The sequence below is a fragment of the Chiloscyllium plagiosum genome, unplaced genomic scaffold (assembly GCF_037043375.1).
Source record: "Chiloscyllium plagiosum isolate Xiang-an unplaced genomic scaffold, Cpla_swu_hap1 HiC_scaffold_17, whole genome shotgun sequence".
Classification (NCBI taxonomy): Eukaryota; Metazoa; Chordata; class Chondrichthyes; order Orectolobiformes; family Hemiscylliidae; genus Chiloscyllium; species Chiloscyllium plagiosum.
In genome coordinates this window covers 158846-176636 of record NW_028270155.1, presented here as the reverse complement: position 1 = coordinate 176636, position 17791 = coordinate 158846, and the positions used below count along the sequence as shown (strand labels likewise).

Sequence of the window (17791 nt, the reverse complement as noted above, 5' to 3'; positions counted from 1 at the left end):
GAGGTGCTTGAGGTCTTAAAATGTAGAAGGGTAGATAAATCCCTGGGATCTGATCAAGTGTATCCCAGAACATTGTGGGAAGCTAGGACAGAAATATCAGAGATATTTGTATCATTAACAGCCACTGGTGAGGTCCTGGAAGACCGAAAGTGTGACTAATGTGCCAATATTTAAGAAAGGCTGCATGAAAAAGCTAGGGAATGTCAAGACTGGTTAACCAAACATCAATGGTGAGTTAGTTGTTGGAGGCGATTGTGATAGATATGATCTACATGCAAGGAAAGGAAAGGACTGAACAGGGATAGTCAACATGGCTTTGTGTGTGGGAAATTGTGTCTCACAAACTTGAATGATTTTTTTGAAGAGGTGACCAAGAAGATGAGAATAGAATCATGGAGTCATGGAGATGTACAGCATGGAAACAGATCCTTTGGTCCAACTCACCCATGCCAACCAGGTATCCCAATCCAATCTAGTCCCACCTGCCACCACCTGGCCCATTTCCCTCCAAACCCTTCCTATTCATATACTCATCAGATGACTTTTAAATGTTACAATTGTACCAGCCTCCACAACATTCTCTGGCAGCTCATTCCATACATGTACCACCTTCTGTGTGAAAACATTGCCCCTTGGGTCTCTTTTATATCTTTCCCCTCTCACTCTAAACCTATACCCTCTAGTTCTAGACTCCCCCACCCCAGGGAAAATACTTTGTCCATTTATCCTATTCATGACCCTCATGATTTTATAAACCTCTATAAGGTCACCCCTCAGCTTCCAACGCTCCAGGGAAAACAGCCCTAGCTTATTCAATCTCTCCCTATAGCTCAAATCCTTGGCAACATGCTTGTAAATCTTTTCTGAACCCTTCCAATTTTCACAACATCTTTCCAATAGGAAAGAAACCAGAACTGCACACAATATTCCAACAATGGCCTAACCAATGTCCTGTACAGCTGCAACATGACCTCCCCAACTCCTGTACTCAATACTCTGACCAATTAGGAAAGCATACCAAACATCTTCTTCACTATCCTATTTACCAGCAACTCCACTTTCAAGGAGTTATGAATCTGTACTCCAAGGTCTCTTTGTTCAGCAACACTCCCTGGACAGTGGTAGACATTGTCTACATACACTTTAACAAGGCCTTAGACAAGGTGGCACATGGTAGTCTGAGTAGTAACATTAAATCACATGGGATCCTGGAGAGCTAGCCAATTGGATACAAAATTGGCTTGACTGTAAGAGACAGAGGGTGGTGATAGAGGGTTGTTGTTCAGACTGCAGGCCTGCAATCTGTGGTGTAACTCAAGAATTGGTGCTGCATCTAGTGTTGTTTGTCATTTATATGAACAATCTAGATGAGAATACAGGTGGTATGATTAGTTAGTTTGCAGATTATACCAATATTGGTGGTATACTGGAAAATGAAGGAGGTTATCTAAGGAGAGCTTGCATAGACTGAGGCCGTTTTCCCTTGGAGGGTAGAAGGCTGAGAGGGACCTTACATAGATTTACAGAGATCAAATCATGAAGGTGAATATCCATTGTCATTTCCCAGGGTTGGGGCAGCACGGTGGCTCTGTGATTAGCTCCGCTGCCTCACAGTGCCAGGGACTCAGGTTCAATTCCAGTCTCAGGCGACTGTCTGTGTGGAGTTTGCACATTCTCCCTGAGTCTGTGTGGGTTTCCTCTGGGTGCTCCGGTTTCCTCCCATATTCCAAAAGATGTGCAGATTAGGTGGATTGGCCATGCTAAATTGCCCATAGTGTTAGGTGCATTAGTCAAGGGGAAATGTAGGGAAATGAGTCTGGGTGGGTTACTCTTTGGAGGGTTGGTGTGGACTTGTTGGGCCGAAGGGCCTGTTTCCACACTGTAGGAAATCTAATCTAATCTAAGCTAATCAAAACTATCTTAGATTAGAGGTGATAAGGTAAAGATTTAAAAGGGACCTGAGGGGCAACATTTTCACACAGAGGGTGGTATGTATATGGTACAAGCTGCTAGAAGAAGTGGTAGAGGTGGGCACAAATACAACATTTAAAAAATATTTGAACAGATACAAGAATAGGAAAGGTTTAAATGGATATGGACCAAATGTAGGCAAATGGGACTAGTCCAGTTTAGGGAAACCTGGTTGGCATAGGCGCGCGTTTGTCTGATTGGTCTGTTTCCATGCCATATGACACTATTGATATATATATATCAGAAGGAGCAGGGGTCCTAATGCAGGCCCCCTGGAAAACTCTAACACAAACCACCCTCTCCTCTGAAAAATACCATTTCCTGACATTCAGCCAATTCTGTATCCATGTTGCTACTATCCCTTTTATTCCAAGATGTATAACTTTCTTCACAGATCTGTTTTGTGGCACTCTATCAATTGTCTTTTGGAAGTCCATGTACACCACATCAACTACATTAGTTTAATCAACCCTCTTTGATACCTCATCAAAAAAACTCAAGAAGCTGGTTAAACATAATCTTCCTTAAACAAATCAATAATGGTTTTCTTTAGTTAATCTGCAGGTAACTTACTGATTGTTAATTTTGTCTCAGATTAGCAAGTTTTGAGAAGATTTGTAGCTCAGGTTGAGGTTCTGGATGTAGGTTTGCTCGCTGAGCTGGAAGGTTCATTTCCAGACGTTTCGTCACTCTACTAGGTAACATCTTCACTGGGCCTCAGGCGAAGCACTGTACATGATTCCTGTTTTCTATTTAAATGTTTGGGTTTCTTTGGGTTGGTGATGTCATTTCATGTGGTGATGTCATTTCCTGTTCTTTTTCTCAGGAGATGGTAAATGGGGTTTAACTCAATGTGTCTCAAATTATTGTTTCTAAAATATTCCCCACCAATGTTAAATTGGTTGTTGGATTTACTTTTAATCCTCTTTTAAACATAAGTGTAAGATCTAAATTCTCCAGTCATTTGGCACCATCCTGAGTCTAAAAAAAATCGGAAAATTATGGATAGTAGTTCTGCAATGCCACCTCCACCCTACCCCTTAACCTGCATCTCATCCAATCCTGAAAACTTAACAACTTTAAGTCCTGCCAGCCTATCTTCATTAATTTTTACCAATCAACTGTTTCAACACTATTCTCTTCCACTATGATTTGAGCAGCATTTTTTTTCCTTAGTAAAAACAGATGGTTGGTAGTTATTTACTATCTCAGTGCCTAACCTATGCCCTCTGTTGTCATACATAATATCCTTCTTAAGCCCTTAGTCAATTTCAAACCTTCTTTTGGATTCCCAGTCGCCTTTCCTAATCTCCCTTTAATTCTCTTTTTTTCTTTTTCAATTTCCCACCTGAACCTTCAACATTAAGCCTGGTTTTCAATCATATTATTCACTCAACAATTTTCATGTTTTTGCAAGGTTTGTGAAGGTCTGTAGCTCAGGTTGAGGTTTAGGGTGTAAGTTTGCTCACTGAGCTGTAGATTTGATATCCAAACGTTTCATTACATGGCCAGGTAACATCATCAGTGGCGACCTTCAAGTGAAGCGAAGCTGTTGTCTCCTGCTTTCTATTTATATCTTTCTCCTGGATGGGGTTCCTGAGGTTTGTGGTGATGTCATTTCCTGTTCGTTTTCTGAGGGTTTGTGAGATGGTATCTAGATCTATGTGTTTTTTTATGGTCATGATTCGGAGATGCCGGTGTTGGACTGGGGGGTACAAAGTTAAAAATCACTCAACACCAGGTTATAGTCCAACAGGTTTAATTGGAAGCACTAGCTTTTGGAGAGACGCTCCTTCATCAGGTGATTGTCCTGATGAAGGAGCGTCGCTCCGAAAGCTAGTGTGCTTCCAATTAAACCTGTTGGACTATAACCTGGTGTTGTGTGATTTTTTACTTTGTTTATGGTGTTGTGGTTGGAGTGCCAGGCCCCTAGGAATTCTCTGGCATGACTTTGCTTAGCCTGTCCCAGGATAGATGTATTGTCCCAGTCAAAATGGTGTTTTTTTTCTTCCATGTGTGGGGTTCCAAGGGAGAGAGGGCCGTGTCTTTTTGTGGCTAGCTGGTGTTCGTGTATCCTGGTGGCTAACTTTCTTCCTGTTTGTCCTATGTAGTGTTTGTGGCAGTCCTTGCATGGAATTTTGTAGATGACGTTGGTTTTGTCCATGGGTTGTACTGGGTCTTTTAAGTTTGTTAGTTTTTGTTTGAGAGTGTTGGTGGGTTTGTGTGCTACTAGGATTCTGAGGGGTCTTAGTAGTCTGGCTGTCATTTCTGAAACTTCTTTGATGTATAGTAAGGTGGTTAGGGTCTTTGGCTGTGTTTGGTCTGCTTGTCGTGGTTTGTTCTTGAGGAATCTGCGGACTGTATTTTTTTGAGTATCTGTTCTTCTTGAATACATTGTATAGATGGTTCTCCTGTGTTTTCCGAAGTTTGTCTGTGCTGCAGTGTGTGGTGGCTCGTTGGAATAGTGTTCTGACATAGCTTCGTTTGTGTGTGTTGGGATGGTTACTGGTGTAGTTAAGTATTTGGTCAATGTTTGTCGGTTTTCTGTATACGCAGGTTTGTAGTTCTCCGTTGTCCTTTCTTTCGACTGTGACATCTAGGAATGCGAGTTTATTGTCGGTTTCTTCCTCCTTGGTGAACTTTATGCCTGTGAGGGTGTTGTTGATGATGTTGAATGTCTCTTCTATCTTGTTTCGTTTTGTGATGACAAAGGTGTCATCTACGTAGCGGACCCAGATTTTTGGTTTGATGGTTGGTAGGGCTGTTTGTTCTAGTCTTTGCATTACCACTTCTGCTCTGAATCCTGATAGTATCAGAACACTATTACAAACAGGAAGAAAGTTAGCCACCAGGATACACGAACACCAGCTAGCCACAAAAAGACACGACCCTCTCTCCCTCATAGCCTGACACACAGAAGAAAAAAAAAACACCATTTTGACTGGGACAACACATCTATCCTGGGACAGGGTAAACAAAGACGTACCAGAGAATTCCTAGATGCCTGGCACTCCAACCACAACGCCATAAAAAAACACATAGATCTAGATACCATCTATCAACCTCTCAGAAAACGAACAGGAAATGACATCACCACAAAACCCAGGAACCCTATCCAGAAGAAAGATATAAATAGAAAGCAGGAGACAACAGCTTCACTTCACTTGGAGGTAGCCACTGATGATGTTACCTAGCCAGGTAATGAAACATCTGGACATCAAACCGACAGCTCAGTGAGCAAACCTACACCCTAAATTTTCATGTTTCTTTTTGATTTTGATTTGATTTATTATTGTCACTTGTACCAATATACAGTGAGAAGTATTGTTTTGTGTGCTAATCAGACAAATTGTACATTACATACATATATCAAGGTAACAGACCTGAATGTAGAATAGAGTGTTACAGCTACAAAGTAGGCGCAAAGAAAGATCAACTCTAATACATGAGAGGACGGTTCATAAGTGTGATATCAGTGGGGAAGAAGTTGCTCTTGAATCTGTTGCACTGTTTTTTCAAATGTTTCATCTTTTGCTGATTGAAGACAGTGGAAGGGTATAATCAGGGTGAAAGGTGTGGGAGCTTCATCTTGCTTCTGTATCTCTTTTGTCAGAGAGGGAATGCTGGATTTATTCTACCTGCAGGTCTACAATCCTCCTACAGTTGTAAATTATCCTCTATTTGTTAATTCTATCCTGTCGATTTCCTTAAATGATCATAAGACATAGGAGCAGAAACTAGGCCGTTCAGCGCATTGAATCTGTTCTGCCATTCAAACATTGCTAATAGGGTTTTTCAACCCCATTCTCCTGCTTTCTTCCCATAACATTTGATTTCCTTGACAATCAAGAACCTTATGTATCTCTGTTTTAAATCTATAAGTTTTACATATATATATTCTCTTTGACATTAAGACTACCTTGTCTCCTCTGTGAGATTCCCCATTCTTCTCTTTTGTAGTAGTTTCACTTTAACAGCTGAGTAATTTTTCCATAGTATGGGGAAGGGTAATGTTCTGCCTCCACTCCGTGTTGAGATGCTGGGTACATGTATGACCTTAGCATTTTTAATAAATCTGTCCTTGGCAGGTCTCACTGTAGCTCACAACAGCTGAGAACTAAAATAAAAGCAAAATGTGCTGGATCTCAGCATGTCTGGCAACATAGAGTCATACAGCTTGAAAATAGACCCATTGGTCCAACTGGTCCATCCTGACCAGATATCCTAAATTAATCTAGTCCCATTTGCCAGCATTTGGCCCATATCCAACTAAACCCTTCCTATTCATATACTCATTCAGATGCCTTTTAAATGCTGTAGTTGTACCAGCCACCACCACTTTCTCTGGCAGCTCACTCCATACATACACCACCCTTTGTGTGAAAAAGTTGCCCCTTAGGTCCTTTTTAAATCTTTCTCCCTCTGGCCCTAAACCTAAGACCTGTAGTTTTGGACTCTCCTATCCTGGGGGAAAACACCTTGACTATTTACCTTATCCATGCCCCTCAGTCTCTATAACATCTATGGGAACAGAAACCAAGTTTCCAATCAGGTGCGACCTCTTCAGGATGGGACATTAGCTTGAAATGTTGATTTTATTTCTCCCTACACAGACACTGCTAGACTTGCTCAGTTTTTCCAGCACATTATGTTTTTTATTACTGATTTGCACCATCTACAGCGACCTTGTTTTTACTTTAGTTGGGGACTGCCTTCTGCTGATGGCCCTGCGGGGAGTGAGAAGCCAGCAGGAAAAGCATCGGCATCTTTTCTGTTGTCATAGGTAGTCACAACCCCACAAAGAAAGGTCATCATTGAAGAACAGTGGGATTCTAGGCTTAAATATTTCCTCCAGCCTCACTGCAGAATTAGTTTTAAAACAAAGCTCTAGGTTACGTTTATGAAATGAAGTTACCGTTGCAGGAAGGCAGAAAACTGACTGTTCCGCGATCAACTTTTCAGTAAAGTCAATGTCACTCTCAAATTCTGGAAAATCATCCATATCAATTCCAACCTGGAACAAAGGGATTACATCAGTCAGGTCTTTGAGATTTTGAAGCTTTTGTCTTTTTGTAGCTTGACACAACTCACCATCAAGTACATGGCTCCGCATGGTCTGATTGGCTGTAAGCCAGGAACCATTGAGAGAGCATCAAAACACAGGTCAGCGTTGGACTGAGGAAAGAAAAGTCAAAATTAGCTTGGCCTTCATTTCAGCTTCAATAATCATTCCTAATTACTCCTATGAATAATCTGCGCTTTCTTGAAATAAATGCACTTGCATCCATTTTTCACCAATACTGAGAAACACTCAGCCCAGACCTTTGACCTAAAAGGCACTTGACTCATTTTATGGTTTGTTTCATTATTACTCTACAGTCCTGCAATGATTCACTCTATACCCTCACCTGTTAAAATCCCCAGAAACGCTCTCACTCCTGGATTATCTCCCTGGAGCTCCCTCACTCCTGGACTGACCCCCATCCACTGCTCAATCCTGGACTAACCTTCTCCTTCCTCACTCCTGGATTGCCTCCCTTGAAGCCCTTCACTCTTAGATTGCCCTCCTTCTGCCTTACTCATGAAATCCCTTCAAGCTCCCTCTCCTTTTACTGACAGAAGCCCCAGACAATGCAATGCCAGTGACAGTTCAGACTTTTAGGAATTGTAGTGTGGGAAATGTTTTGAAATATACGTTTTCAAGATCTACATTTCAGTTGTTAATTGGTTCCCATGCTCTGATGTGTTTTGACTGCACCATTGTCTGATAATAAAGAGAATTGAAAACAGTTGAAAGATGGTAAATTGCATGCGGGTAAATCTTACAAATCCCTGGCACAATGCTAAAATGATGGGTGTGTGTACTCCTAGTTATCCTGCAATTCAAAGATTCTGTTTGTCAAAAAGAGCAGGTGAAATCAAACATCCAATAAATGTTGGAAAACTGCCTAATTGAATCCAGTCATAGAAACTGGAGCTTTCTTGTAGTCTTAGAACCGAAATCTGATAGTTCGATCAGATTCTGCAATAACCACAGAGAGATCCACTTTAGTAAGAAAGGCAGATCCCTACTCAATTCCTCGCTTGGAAGGCTACATTTAGAGGTTGGCAGTCCATATTTATTAACAAAATAGATTTATTAAGGGGATATTGACAATTCCTTTAACACCTGGGGCTAAAGAAATATCAGGCTTTGTTACAAGGAGCAGTCTTTCCCAATTCTGTGTTGTGCAGTTTTGTCTAAAATCAGTGCTACAACTACTTTTCAAGATTGACGGAACATTGGCAGATGTGTTCTTAATTGTGTAGCTTCCTTTAACAATGTTTTTGAGGAACCGGTGTTGGACTGGGATGGACAAAGTTAAAAGTCACACAGCACCAGGTTATAGTCCAACAACATCTGATGAAGAAACAACTTTTTGAAAGCTAGTTCATCCAAATAAACCTGTTGGACTGTAACCTGGTGTTATGTGATTTTTAATCTTGACAATGCCACCTCAGAGGACTGCTTGAACAACTTCAAGCTTTGGAATAGGAAGAAGCCTTGCAGCACTTTGAGCCTATTAAACAGGAACAGGAGGAGGCCATTATACTCCTTGAATCTGTTACACAGGAACAGGATGAAGAAAATAAGGAATAGGAGCAGTCTGCTCCACCATTCAACATGATTGTGGCTAATCTTTAGCTTCAGATCCACCCTCTTGCCCATTCCCCACATCCCTCAATTCCTTGAGAGACTGAAACTCTATCTATTCTGGCCTTAAAACATTGAACAATATTGTGTGTGTTTTGGGTTATTTAGAAAGATAAACATTTATACTGTTACTTTACTGACTATGTGTGTGAACTAATGATTGCATCTTTATGAATAAGGCTTATGTTGAAGGAGTAATAATTGCTTTTATTAAGAAACCTGTTGTTAGATCTTTAAAAAACACTGATATAAATTGGTTGTTAGTGATCTCGGTATCTGAAAAAAAACATTTTATGCCAGAAACTTTTAGCCAGAAATGCTGAGTGGATAATCCATGTCTGCCTCCTCCAGTGGTCCCCAGCGTTATAGATACTAGTCTTCAGCCAATTCACTAGATTGTTGGAGACACTGGATACTGCAAAGGTTATGGGCCCTGACAACATTCTGGCAATAGTACCTGAAGAATCGTGCTGCAGAACTTGCCGCTCCCCTAGCCGAGCTGTTCCAGTGCAGTTCCAAAACTAGCATCTACCTGACAATGTGGAAAATTTTGCAGGTATGTTCTGGACACAAAAAGCAGGGCAAATCCAACCCAGCCAATTACTGCCCCATCAGTCCACTCTCGACCATCAGTAAGGTGATGGAAGGTGTCGTCAACAGTGCTATCAAGCAGCAGCTGCTCAGCAATAACCTGCTCAGTTATGCCCAGTTTGGGTTCCCCCAGGGTCACTCAGTTCCTGATCTCATTACAGCTTTGGTTCAAACATGGGGAGGTGAGAGTGACAGCCTTTGACATCAAGGCTGCATTGAATTGGGTATGGCATCAAGGAGCCCAAGCAAAACTGGAATCAATGGTTATCAGGGGCAAACTCTCTAGTCGTTGGAGTCATACTTGACACATAGGAAAATGATTATGGTTGCTGGAGGTTAGTCATCTCAGCTCCAGGACATCTCTGCAGGAGTCCCTCAGGGTAGTGTCTTCGGCCCAACCAACTTCAGCTGCTTCATCAATGCCTTTGCCACCATTATAAGGTCAGAAGTGGGGATATTTGCCAATGATTGCACAATGTTCAGCACCATTCGCAACTCCTCAGACACTGAAGCAGTGCATATTTAAATACAACAAGATTGAGACAATATCCAGGCTTGGTCTGACAAGTGACAAGTGACATTTGTGCCACACAAATGTCAGGCTATAACCATCACCAATAAGAGACACTCTAACCACTGCCTCTTGACATTCAATGGTGTTACCAATCCTGAATCCCCCACTATCAATATCTTGGGGGGGGGTTATCATTGATCAGAAACTCAACTGGACTCCCCACATAAAAACAACAGGTCAGAGGGTTGGAATACTGCAGTGAGTAACTCACCTCCTGACTCCTGAAACCCTGTCCACAATCTACAAGGCACAAGTCAGGAGTGTGATAGAATACTCCCCATTTGACTGGATGAATGCAGCCTAACAACATTCAATAAGCTTGATACCATCCAGGACAAGGCAGCCTGCTTGATTGGCACCACATTCACAAGCATCCACTTCCTTCACCACCAACGCTCAGTAGCAGCAGTGTGTGTATCTACAAGATGCAATGCAGATACTCACCAAAGATCCTCAGACAGCACCTTCCAAACCCATGACCACTTCCATCTAGAAGGACAAGGTCAGCAGATACATGGAAACACCACCACCTCCAAGTTCCCCTTGAAACTACTCACCATCCTGACTTGGAAATGTATTACCATTTCTTCACTGTTACTGGGTCAAAATTCTGGAATTCTTTTCCTAAGGGCATTGTGAATCAACCCACATCAAGTGGACTGCAGCAGTTCAAGAAGGTAACTCACCTTCACATGGGCAAGTAGGGATGGGCAATAAATACTGACCAGCCTGTGATGCCCAAATCCCACAAATAAATAGATAAAAAAGAGTTATGAATGAAGATTGGCTCATCACCTGAGGGAAGAAACCTTCCTGGTTGGGGTACAGTGAAAGACATACACTGACTCGATTGCTTGACAGGGAGCCAGCACTGACTCAATGGTCTCGCTGCCCAACTTCTGTGCAGGTCAGAGGCCACTCAAACTTTGGGATTGACAATTAGCACATCATTACCTTCAGGAAGCTGATGGTTCCATCATAAAACTCTTCAGGTGTTTTGTTCAGAATATTTTCCAGTGCTCCTTGTACAATTGTGCAAGGGCCAAGAGTTCTTTGACTCAAAGAGACTAAGCCAGCTCGAATCTGTTGGAACAAATTATTAGGCAAAAGTGAGGACTGCAGATGCTGGAAACCAGAGTTTAGATCAGAGTGATGCTGGGAAAGCACGGCAGGCCAGGTAGCATCCGAGGAGCCCGGAAGCTGCCTGGCCTGCTATGCTTTTCCAGCATCACTCTGGAACAAATTATTGGTTCAGTTTGCATCTTATACAATTCATCCTACATTTAGCCACAACACTGGCTAAATAATTAATTTACGTTTAATGAGAAAAAGACACATTTTATCAAAGCTCAGGGCAATGCTTTGACCAATCAGAATCAATCATCCATGTTTAAAAATTTAAAACTGCCTGACTATTAACAGTCAAACATCATTAACGGGTACATTCTATATTGCAATTTGTCTCCCAATCAGAGATCACTTACTAACCAATCGGCACTGTCCTCTCATACAATATAAATGCAGGTTTTCCCCTTGAATTGGTATTCATGTGAATTGCTCTGATGAGTGCAAAGTGAAAAACTTTGACAAAATGTGGCCTTTCTTAACGATAATTAAGCCATGTCCAACAAAATGACTATTTGCAAATAGTTAAATACACATTGCATTATGTGGGCAAATTGCTGTGTCTCTTTGGATGGTAAGGTTTCTGTTCTCAAGTTGAGAAATTTTGAGACATGAAGGATGTCATCGAGCAGCTTATGACATCCTTCTAAGGGAGAAGGATCAACCAGAGGTTGGGGTGCGCTGAGGCCAGGTGAGATGCAATAAGGATAATGAAGGAGATGACAGTGAAAACTGCAGAAGTACTGGCAATAATCTTTCAATTTTCTCTAGATTCAGGGACAGTGCCAAGATGACGAGAAATGTCATAACCTTATTTTAAAAAGATTTAAGAATAAGCCTACCAATTAAAGACAAGTCAGTTTAACTTCATGAGTGTGGAAATTTCTTGAAACAATTATTTGGGATAATATTGACAGTCACATGGAAAAAATCTGGGTGAATTAAGAACAGCCAGAAGACAGAATTTCTCTGGAAAAATCAAGGTGCATTGGCAAATTTCTACAGTGCATCTTGTAGATAATACATTCTGCTGCAGTGGTAGAAGGAATGGATGTTTCTGAAAGTGGTGCTAATCAAGAGGGCTGCTTTATTAAAGATGGTGTCAAGCTTCTTGAATGTTGTTGGATCTTCACTCATCCAAGCAAGTAGGGAGTCTCCCATTACACTCCTGACTTGCGTTTCCCGTAGTGGATTATCTCAGGGGAGTCAGAAGGCAAATTTCTCACTGCATGATTTCTATTATCTGACTTGCCCTTGCAGCCAAGTAATTAATGGCTGATTCAGTTCATTTTCTGGTCAATGATAATTCCTAAGGTTGTTGATTGTAGGGGAGTCAGCAATGTTAATATCACTGAATATCAAAAGGAAATGATTAGATTCTCTCAGTAGAGATGGTCATTTCCAAGCACTTGTGTTGCACAAATGTTACTTAGCTAGATTAGATTCCCTAAAGTGTGGAAACAGGCCCTTCGGCCCAACAGGTCCACACCGACCCTCCGAAGAGTAACCCACCCAGACCCATCTCCTTCTGATTAATGAACCTAACACTACGGGCAATTTAACATAGCCAATTCACCTGACCTGCACATCTTTGTGACTGTGGGAGGAAACCAGAGCACTCGGAGGAAACCCACACAGACACGGGGAGAATGTGCAAACTCCACACAGACAGTCACCTGAGGCTGGGATCGAGCCTAGGACCTTGGTGCTGCAAGGTAGCAGTGCTAACCACTGAGACACTGTGCTGCCCCAATACTTGCTATTGATATGCAGAAGAGACTTACAGGAATGGTTCCAGAGATGAGAAACTTCAGTTATGAGGATAGGTGGAGAGGTTAAAACTATATTCCTTGGAAGGGCGAAGGATGTGAGAAGATTGGATAGAGGTTTTCAAAATTATAAGGGGCCTGATCAGAGTAGAGATTCCAAGAAGCAGTTGAAGGCACTGGATACTGCAAAGAGTAGGGCCTTGACAATATTCCAGTGATAGTACATTGCTCCAAACCTTGCTAAACACACAGCCAAACAGTTTCAATACAGTCTCAACATTGTGCCTAGTTATGTCCTGTACATCAAAAATAGGTCAAATCTTACCCAGCCAATTAATGCTCCCTCAGTGTACTCTTGATAATCAGTGAAGTGATGGCAGGTATTGTCAACAGTGCTATCAAGCAATACCTTTTCATCAATTCACTTATGTCGCTGGATCGGCTAGCATTTATTGCCCACTTCTGGTTGTCATTGAGAAGATGGTAGAGAGCTGTCTTTTTGAAATACTACTGTCTATGTACTGTACATGAACCCACAATATTCTTAAGGAAGGAATTCCAGAATTTTGACACCCCAGCAATAGTGAAGGAATGGTGATATATTTCCAAGTCAGGATGGTGTGTGGCTTGGCTGAGGCAGCTCTCCCAATTTTTGCACTTATCCCCAGATGTAAGTAATGAGGGATTGATAGGTGTGTAGTTTGTCTATCCTGGATGATCTGGATGAAGGAACTTATGGCATTGTTGCTAGGTTTGCAGATGACACAAAGATAGGTGGAGGGACAGGGAGTGTTGAGGAAGCGCAGAGGCTGAAGACAGATTTGGACAGAATAAGTGAGTGGGCAAAGAAAACAAGAGCAGAGGTGTACTGCTGAGGATTTGTAAGGCTCTGGTCAGACCACCTTTGGAATATTGCGAGCATTTTTGGGCCCTGTATCTAATGAAGGATGTCATTAGATACCTGCCTTCCTCCTCTAACCAAAATAAAAGACTCTGTGAGGAGGGTTGGTAAGGGAGGGATTTTTAAAATCTCTTTTGGCAATTTAAAACAGAGGGGATGGAGGCTAGGGCAGTTGCATATTCCTCTTGCAGGATGCAGGAGGTAAGGGTCACCACTAGTGTCTTTGCTGACGTCACCTGCAAGAAGTGCACTCAACCTCAGCTCCTCATAGACCGCATAAGGGAATAGGAACTGGAGCTGGATGAACTTCGTATCATTTGGGAGGCTGAAGGGGTGATAGAGAGGAGTTATGGGGATGTAGTCACACCTAAGTTACAGGATAAGGGTAGCTGGGTAACTGTCAGGAGAGGGAAAGGGAATAGGCAGACAGTGCAAGGATCCTCTCTGCCCATTCCCATCAATAATAAGTGTATCCCTTTGGACACTGTGGGGGTCAGCGACCCACCAGAGAAAGCCACAGTGGTCAGGTTTCTGACACTGAGCCTGGCTCTGAACTCAGAAGGGAATGGGTGAGAATAGGAGAGCAACAGTGATAGGAGATTCAGTTGTGAGAGGAACAGACAGGAGATTCTGTGGTCGTGAGCGAGACTCCTATATGGTGTGTTGCCTCCCGGGTGCCTGGGCAGGGATGTCTCAGATCGTGCCTACAAATTCTTAAGGGGGAGGGAGAACAGCCAGAAGTCATGATACACATTGGTACCGATGACACAGCTAGGAAAGGGATTCAGGACCTGAAACATGCATGTAGGGAGTTAGGTTGGAAGCTTAAAGGTAGGATGAGCAGAGTAGTAATCTCAGGATTCCTACCAATGCCATGGACTAGTTAGGCTAGGAACATAGAGCGAGTGTAGCTGAACATGTGGATGCAGAGCTGGTGCAGGAGGGAGGGCTTCAAATATGTGAATCATTGGGATATCTTCTGGGGAAGGTGGGATCTGTACAAGGAAGACGGGTTGCATCTGAACTGGAAGGGTACAATATCCTGGGCAGGTGGTTTCCTAGAGCTCTTTGGGAGGGCTTAAACTAGTTTCGCAGGGGGATGGAAACCGGAGCTACAGATCAGACAATGGGGTAGCTGGTGAACCGACAGATACAGCGTGCAGAGAGTCTGTGTGGAAGGATAGACAGTTGATAGAGCAAAGTTGCAGTCAATGTGATGGGTTGAAGTATGTCTATTTTAATGCAAGAAGTGTCAGGGATAAGGGCGATGAACTTAGAGCATGGATCAGTACTCGGAGGTACGATGTTGTGGCCATTACGAAGACATGGATATCACAGGAGCAGGAATGGTTGTTGGAAGTTCGGGGTTTAGATGCTTCAAAAGGAATAAAGAAGGAGGTAAAAGAGGTCAGGGAGTAGCATTGCTAATCAGGGATAGTATCATAGCTGTAGAAAGAGAAGTCATCAAGGAGGGTTTGTCTACTGAGTCAGTATGGGTGGAAGTCAGAAACAGGAAAGGAACAGTCACTTTATTGGGAGTTTTCTATAGACCCCCCAATTGCACAGAGGAGCAATTTGGGAGACAGATTTTGGAAAGGTGCCAAAGTAACAGGGTTGTTGTCATGGGTGACTTCAACTTCCCTAAAATTTATTGGTATCTCCTCAGTACAAATAGCTTGGATGGAGCAGATTTTGTCATGTGTCCAGGAAGGATTCCTGATTCAATATGTAGATAGGCCGACTAAAGGGGAGGCCATATTGGATTTGGTACTTGACAATGAACCAGGTCAGGTGTCACATCTCTTGGTGGGACAGCAGTTCAATGATAGTGATCACAATTCCCTGACCTTTACTTAGTCATGGTGAGACATCAAAGCAGACACCATGGGAAAGTATTTAATTGGGGGAGGGGAATTACATGGCTATTAGGCAGGAACTGTGCAGCATAAATTGGGAGCAGATATTCGCAGGGAATTGCATGATAGAAATGTGGAGGTTCTTTAGGGCTCACTTGCCGATAGTGCTGAATAGGTTTGTCCCACTGAGGCAAGGCGGGACGGCAGGGTGAAGGAACCTTGGATGACAATAGATGTGGAACATCTAGCCAAGAGGAAGAAGGAAGTTTACTTAAGTTTGAGGATGCAAGCATCAGATAGGGCTCAAGAAAGTAACAGGTTAGCCAGGAAGGAACTGAAGAATGGACTGAGGAGAGCTAGAACGGGGCATGAAAACGCCTAGGTTAGCAGCATTAAGGAAAATCCCAAGGAACTTTATACTTATATGAGGAACAAGAGGATGGCCAGAGTGAGGGTAATCCAATGCTTTGGAGAGGGTGCAGAGGAGGTTCACCAGGATGTTCACTAGGGCACAGCTATGGAGGGAGGTTGAGTAGATTAGGATTATTTTCATTAGAAAGACAGAGGTTGAGGGGGGACCTGATTGAGGTCTACAAAGTCATGAGAAGTATAGACAAAGTGGATAGCAAGAAGTTTTTTCCCAGATTTGGGAAACTCAATTACTTTGGGTCACGAGTTGAAGGTGAGAGGGGAAAAGTTTATGGAGTTATGAGTGGAAAGTTCTTTATGTAGAGGGTGGTAGGTGTCTGGAACGCATTGCCAGCGGAGGTGGTAGAGGTGGGCATAATAGCGTCATTTAAAATGTATCTAGACAAATACATGTATGAGCAGGGAGCAGAGGGATACAGATCCTTAAAAAATAGGCGACAGGTTTAGGTCGAGGATCTGGATTGGTGCAGGCCTGGAGCGCGGAAGGGCCTGTTCCTGTGCTGAAATATTCTTTGCTTTTTGTTCCCCTGGGCACCATTCTCATGACCTGTCCTACCTGCCAATTTTCCTTTCCACTTATCCGCTCCACCCTCCTCTCCGATCTATCACCTTCATCCCCACTTACTGCACTGTTAGCTACCTTCTCCCCAGCCCCACATCCCTCTCATTTATCTCTCCACCCCAGAGGCTCCCAGCCTCATTCCTGATGAAGGGCTTTTGCCCGAAATGTCGATTTTCCTGCTCCTCGGATGCTGCCTGACCTGCTGTGCTTTTCCAGCACCACTGTAATCTGGAGGGTTGCTCATGTTGTCCCCCTGTACAATAACGGTATTAGGAATATTCTGGGTAACTACAGACCAGTGAGCCTGACGTCAGTGATGGGAAAGTTGCTGGAGATCGTACTGTGGGATAGGATCTATTTATATTTAGAAAAGAATGGGCTTATCAGTGATAGGCAACATGGTTTTGTGTGGGGGAGATTGTGCCTTACCGACTTAATAGAGTTCTTTGAGGAAGTGACCAAGTTGATAGATGAAGGAAGGGCTGTACACGTCATATACATGGACTTTAGTAAGGCGTTTGATAAGGTTCCCCATCGTAAACTAATAGAGAAAGTGAAGTCACATGGTGTGCAGAGTGGATAAAGAACTGGTTGAGCAACAGGAGACAGAGAGTAGTAGTTGAAGGAAGTTTCTCGAATTGGAGAAAGGTGACCGGTGGTGTTCCACAGGGATCAGTGTTGGGGCCACTGTTGTTTGTGATATACACAAATGATCTGGAAGAGGGCACTGTTGGTATGATCAGCAAGTTTACAGATGACACGCAGATTGGTGGAGTAGCAGAAAGCAGAGGGGACTGTCAAAGAATACAGGAGGATATAGATAGACTGGACAGATGGACGGAGAAGTGGCAGATGGAGTTCAATCCAGACAAATGTGAGGTGATGCATTTTGTGAAGTCTAATTCTAGAACGAATTTTACAATGAATGGAAGAGCCTTGGGAAAAGTTGATGGGCAGAGAGATCTGGGAGTGCAGGTCCATTGTACCCTGAAGGTTGCCGCACTGGTGGATGGAGTGGTCAAGAAGGCATATGGTATGCTTGCCTTCATCAGATAGGGTATTGAGTATAAGAGCTGGCAGGTCATGTTAAAATTGTACATGACATTGATTCGGCCACATTTAGAATACTGTGTACAGTTCTGGTCACCACATTACCAAAAGGATGTGGACACTTTGGAGAAGGTGCAGAGAAGATTTATGAGGATGTTGCCTGGTATGGAAGGTGCTAGCTATGAAGAGAGTTTGAGTAGGTTCGGTTTGTTTTCGTTAGGAAAAAGGAGATTGAGGGGGGACCTGTTTGAGGTTTACAAAATCATGAA

The 17791-nt window shown here is 42.9% G+C and overlaps 1 protein-coding gene across 2 annotated transcripts in view; it reads right to left on the bottom strand.

Annotated features, from left to right (window-relative positions):
• tat (tyrosine aminotransferase) overlaps positions 1–17791 on the bottom strand; it is an 82941-nt gene that overhangs the window by 14856 nt on the left and 50294 nt on the right. The window contains exons 9-12 of one of the 2 annotated variants that reach the window (XM_087995639.1): positions 10785–10913; positions 7063–7146; positions 6887–6985; positions 5229–6088 (exon numbers count right to left, since the gene is read on the bottom strand). In XM_087995639.1, coding sequence (XP_087851765.1) covers positions 6038–6088; positions 6887–6985; positions 7063–7146; positions 10785–10913 — 363 coding nt within the window. In that variant the 3' untranslated portion in view covers positions 5229–6037. Of the gene's footprint in view, positions 1–5228; positions 6089–6886; positions 6986–7062; positions 7147–10784; positions 10914–17791 lie in introns of those variants that run through there. The other variant, XM_043706456.2, reaches the window with a different exon arrangement.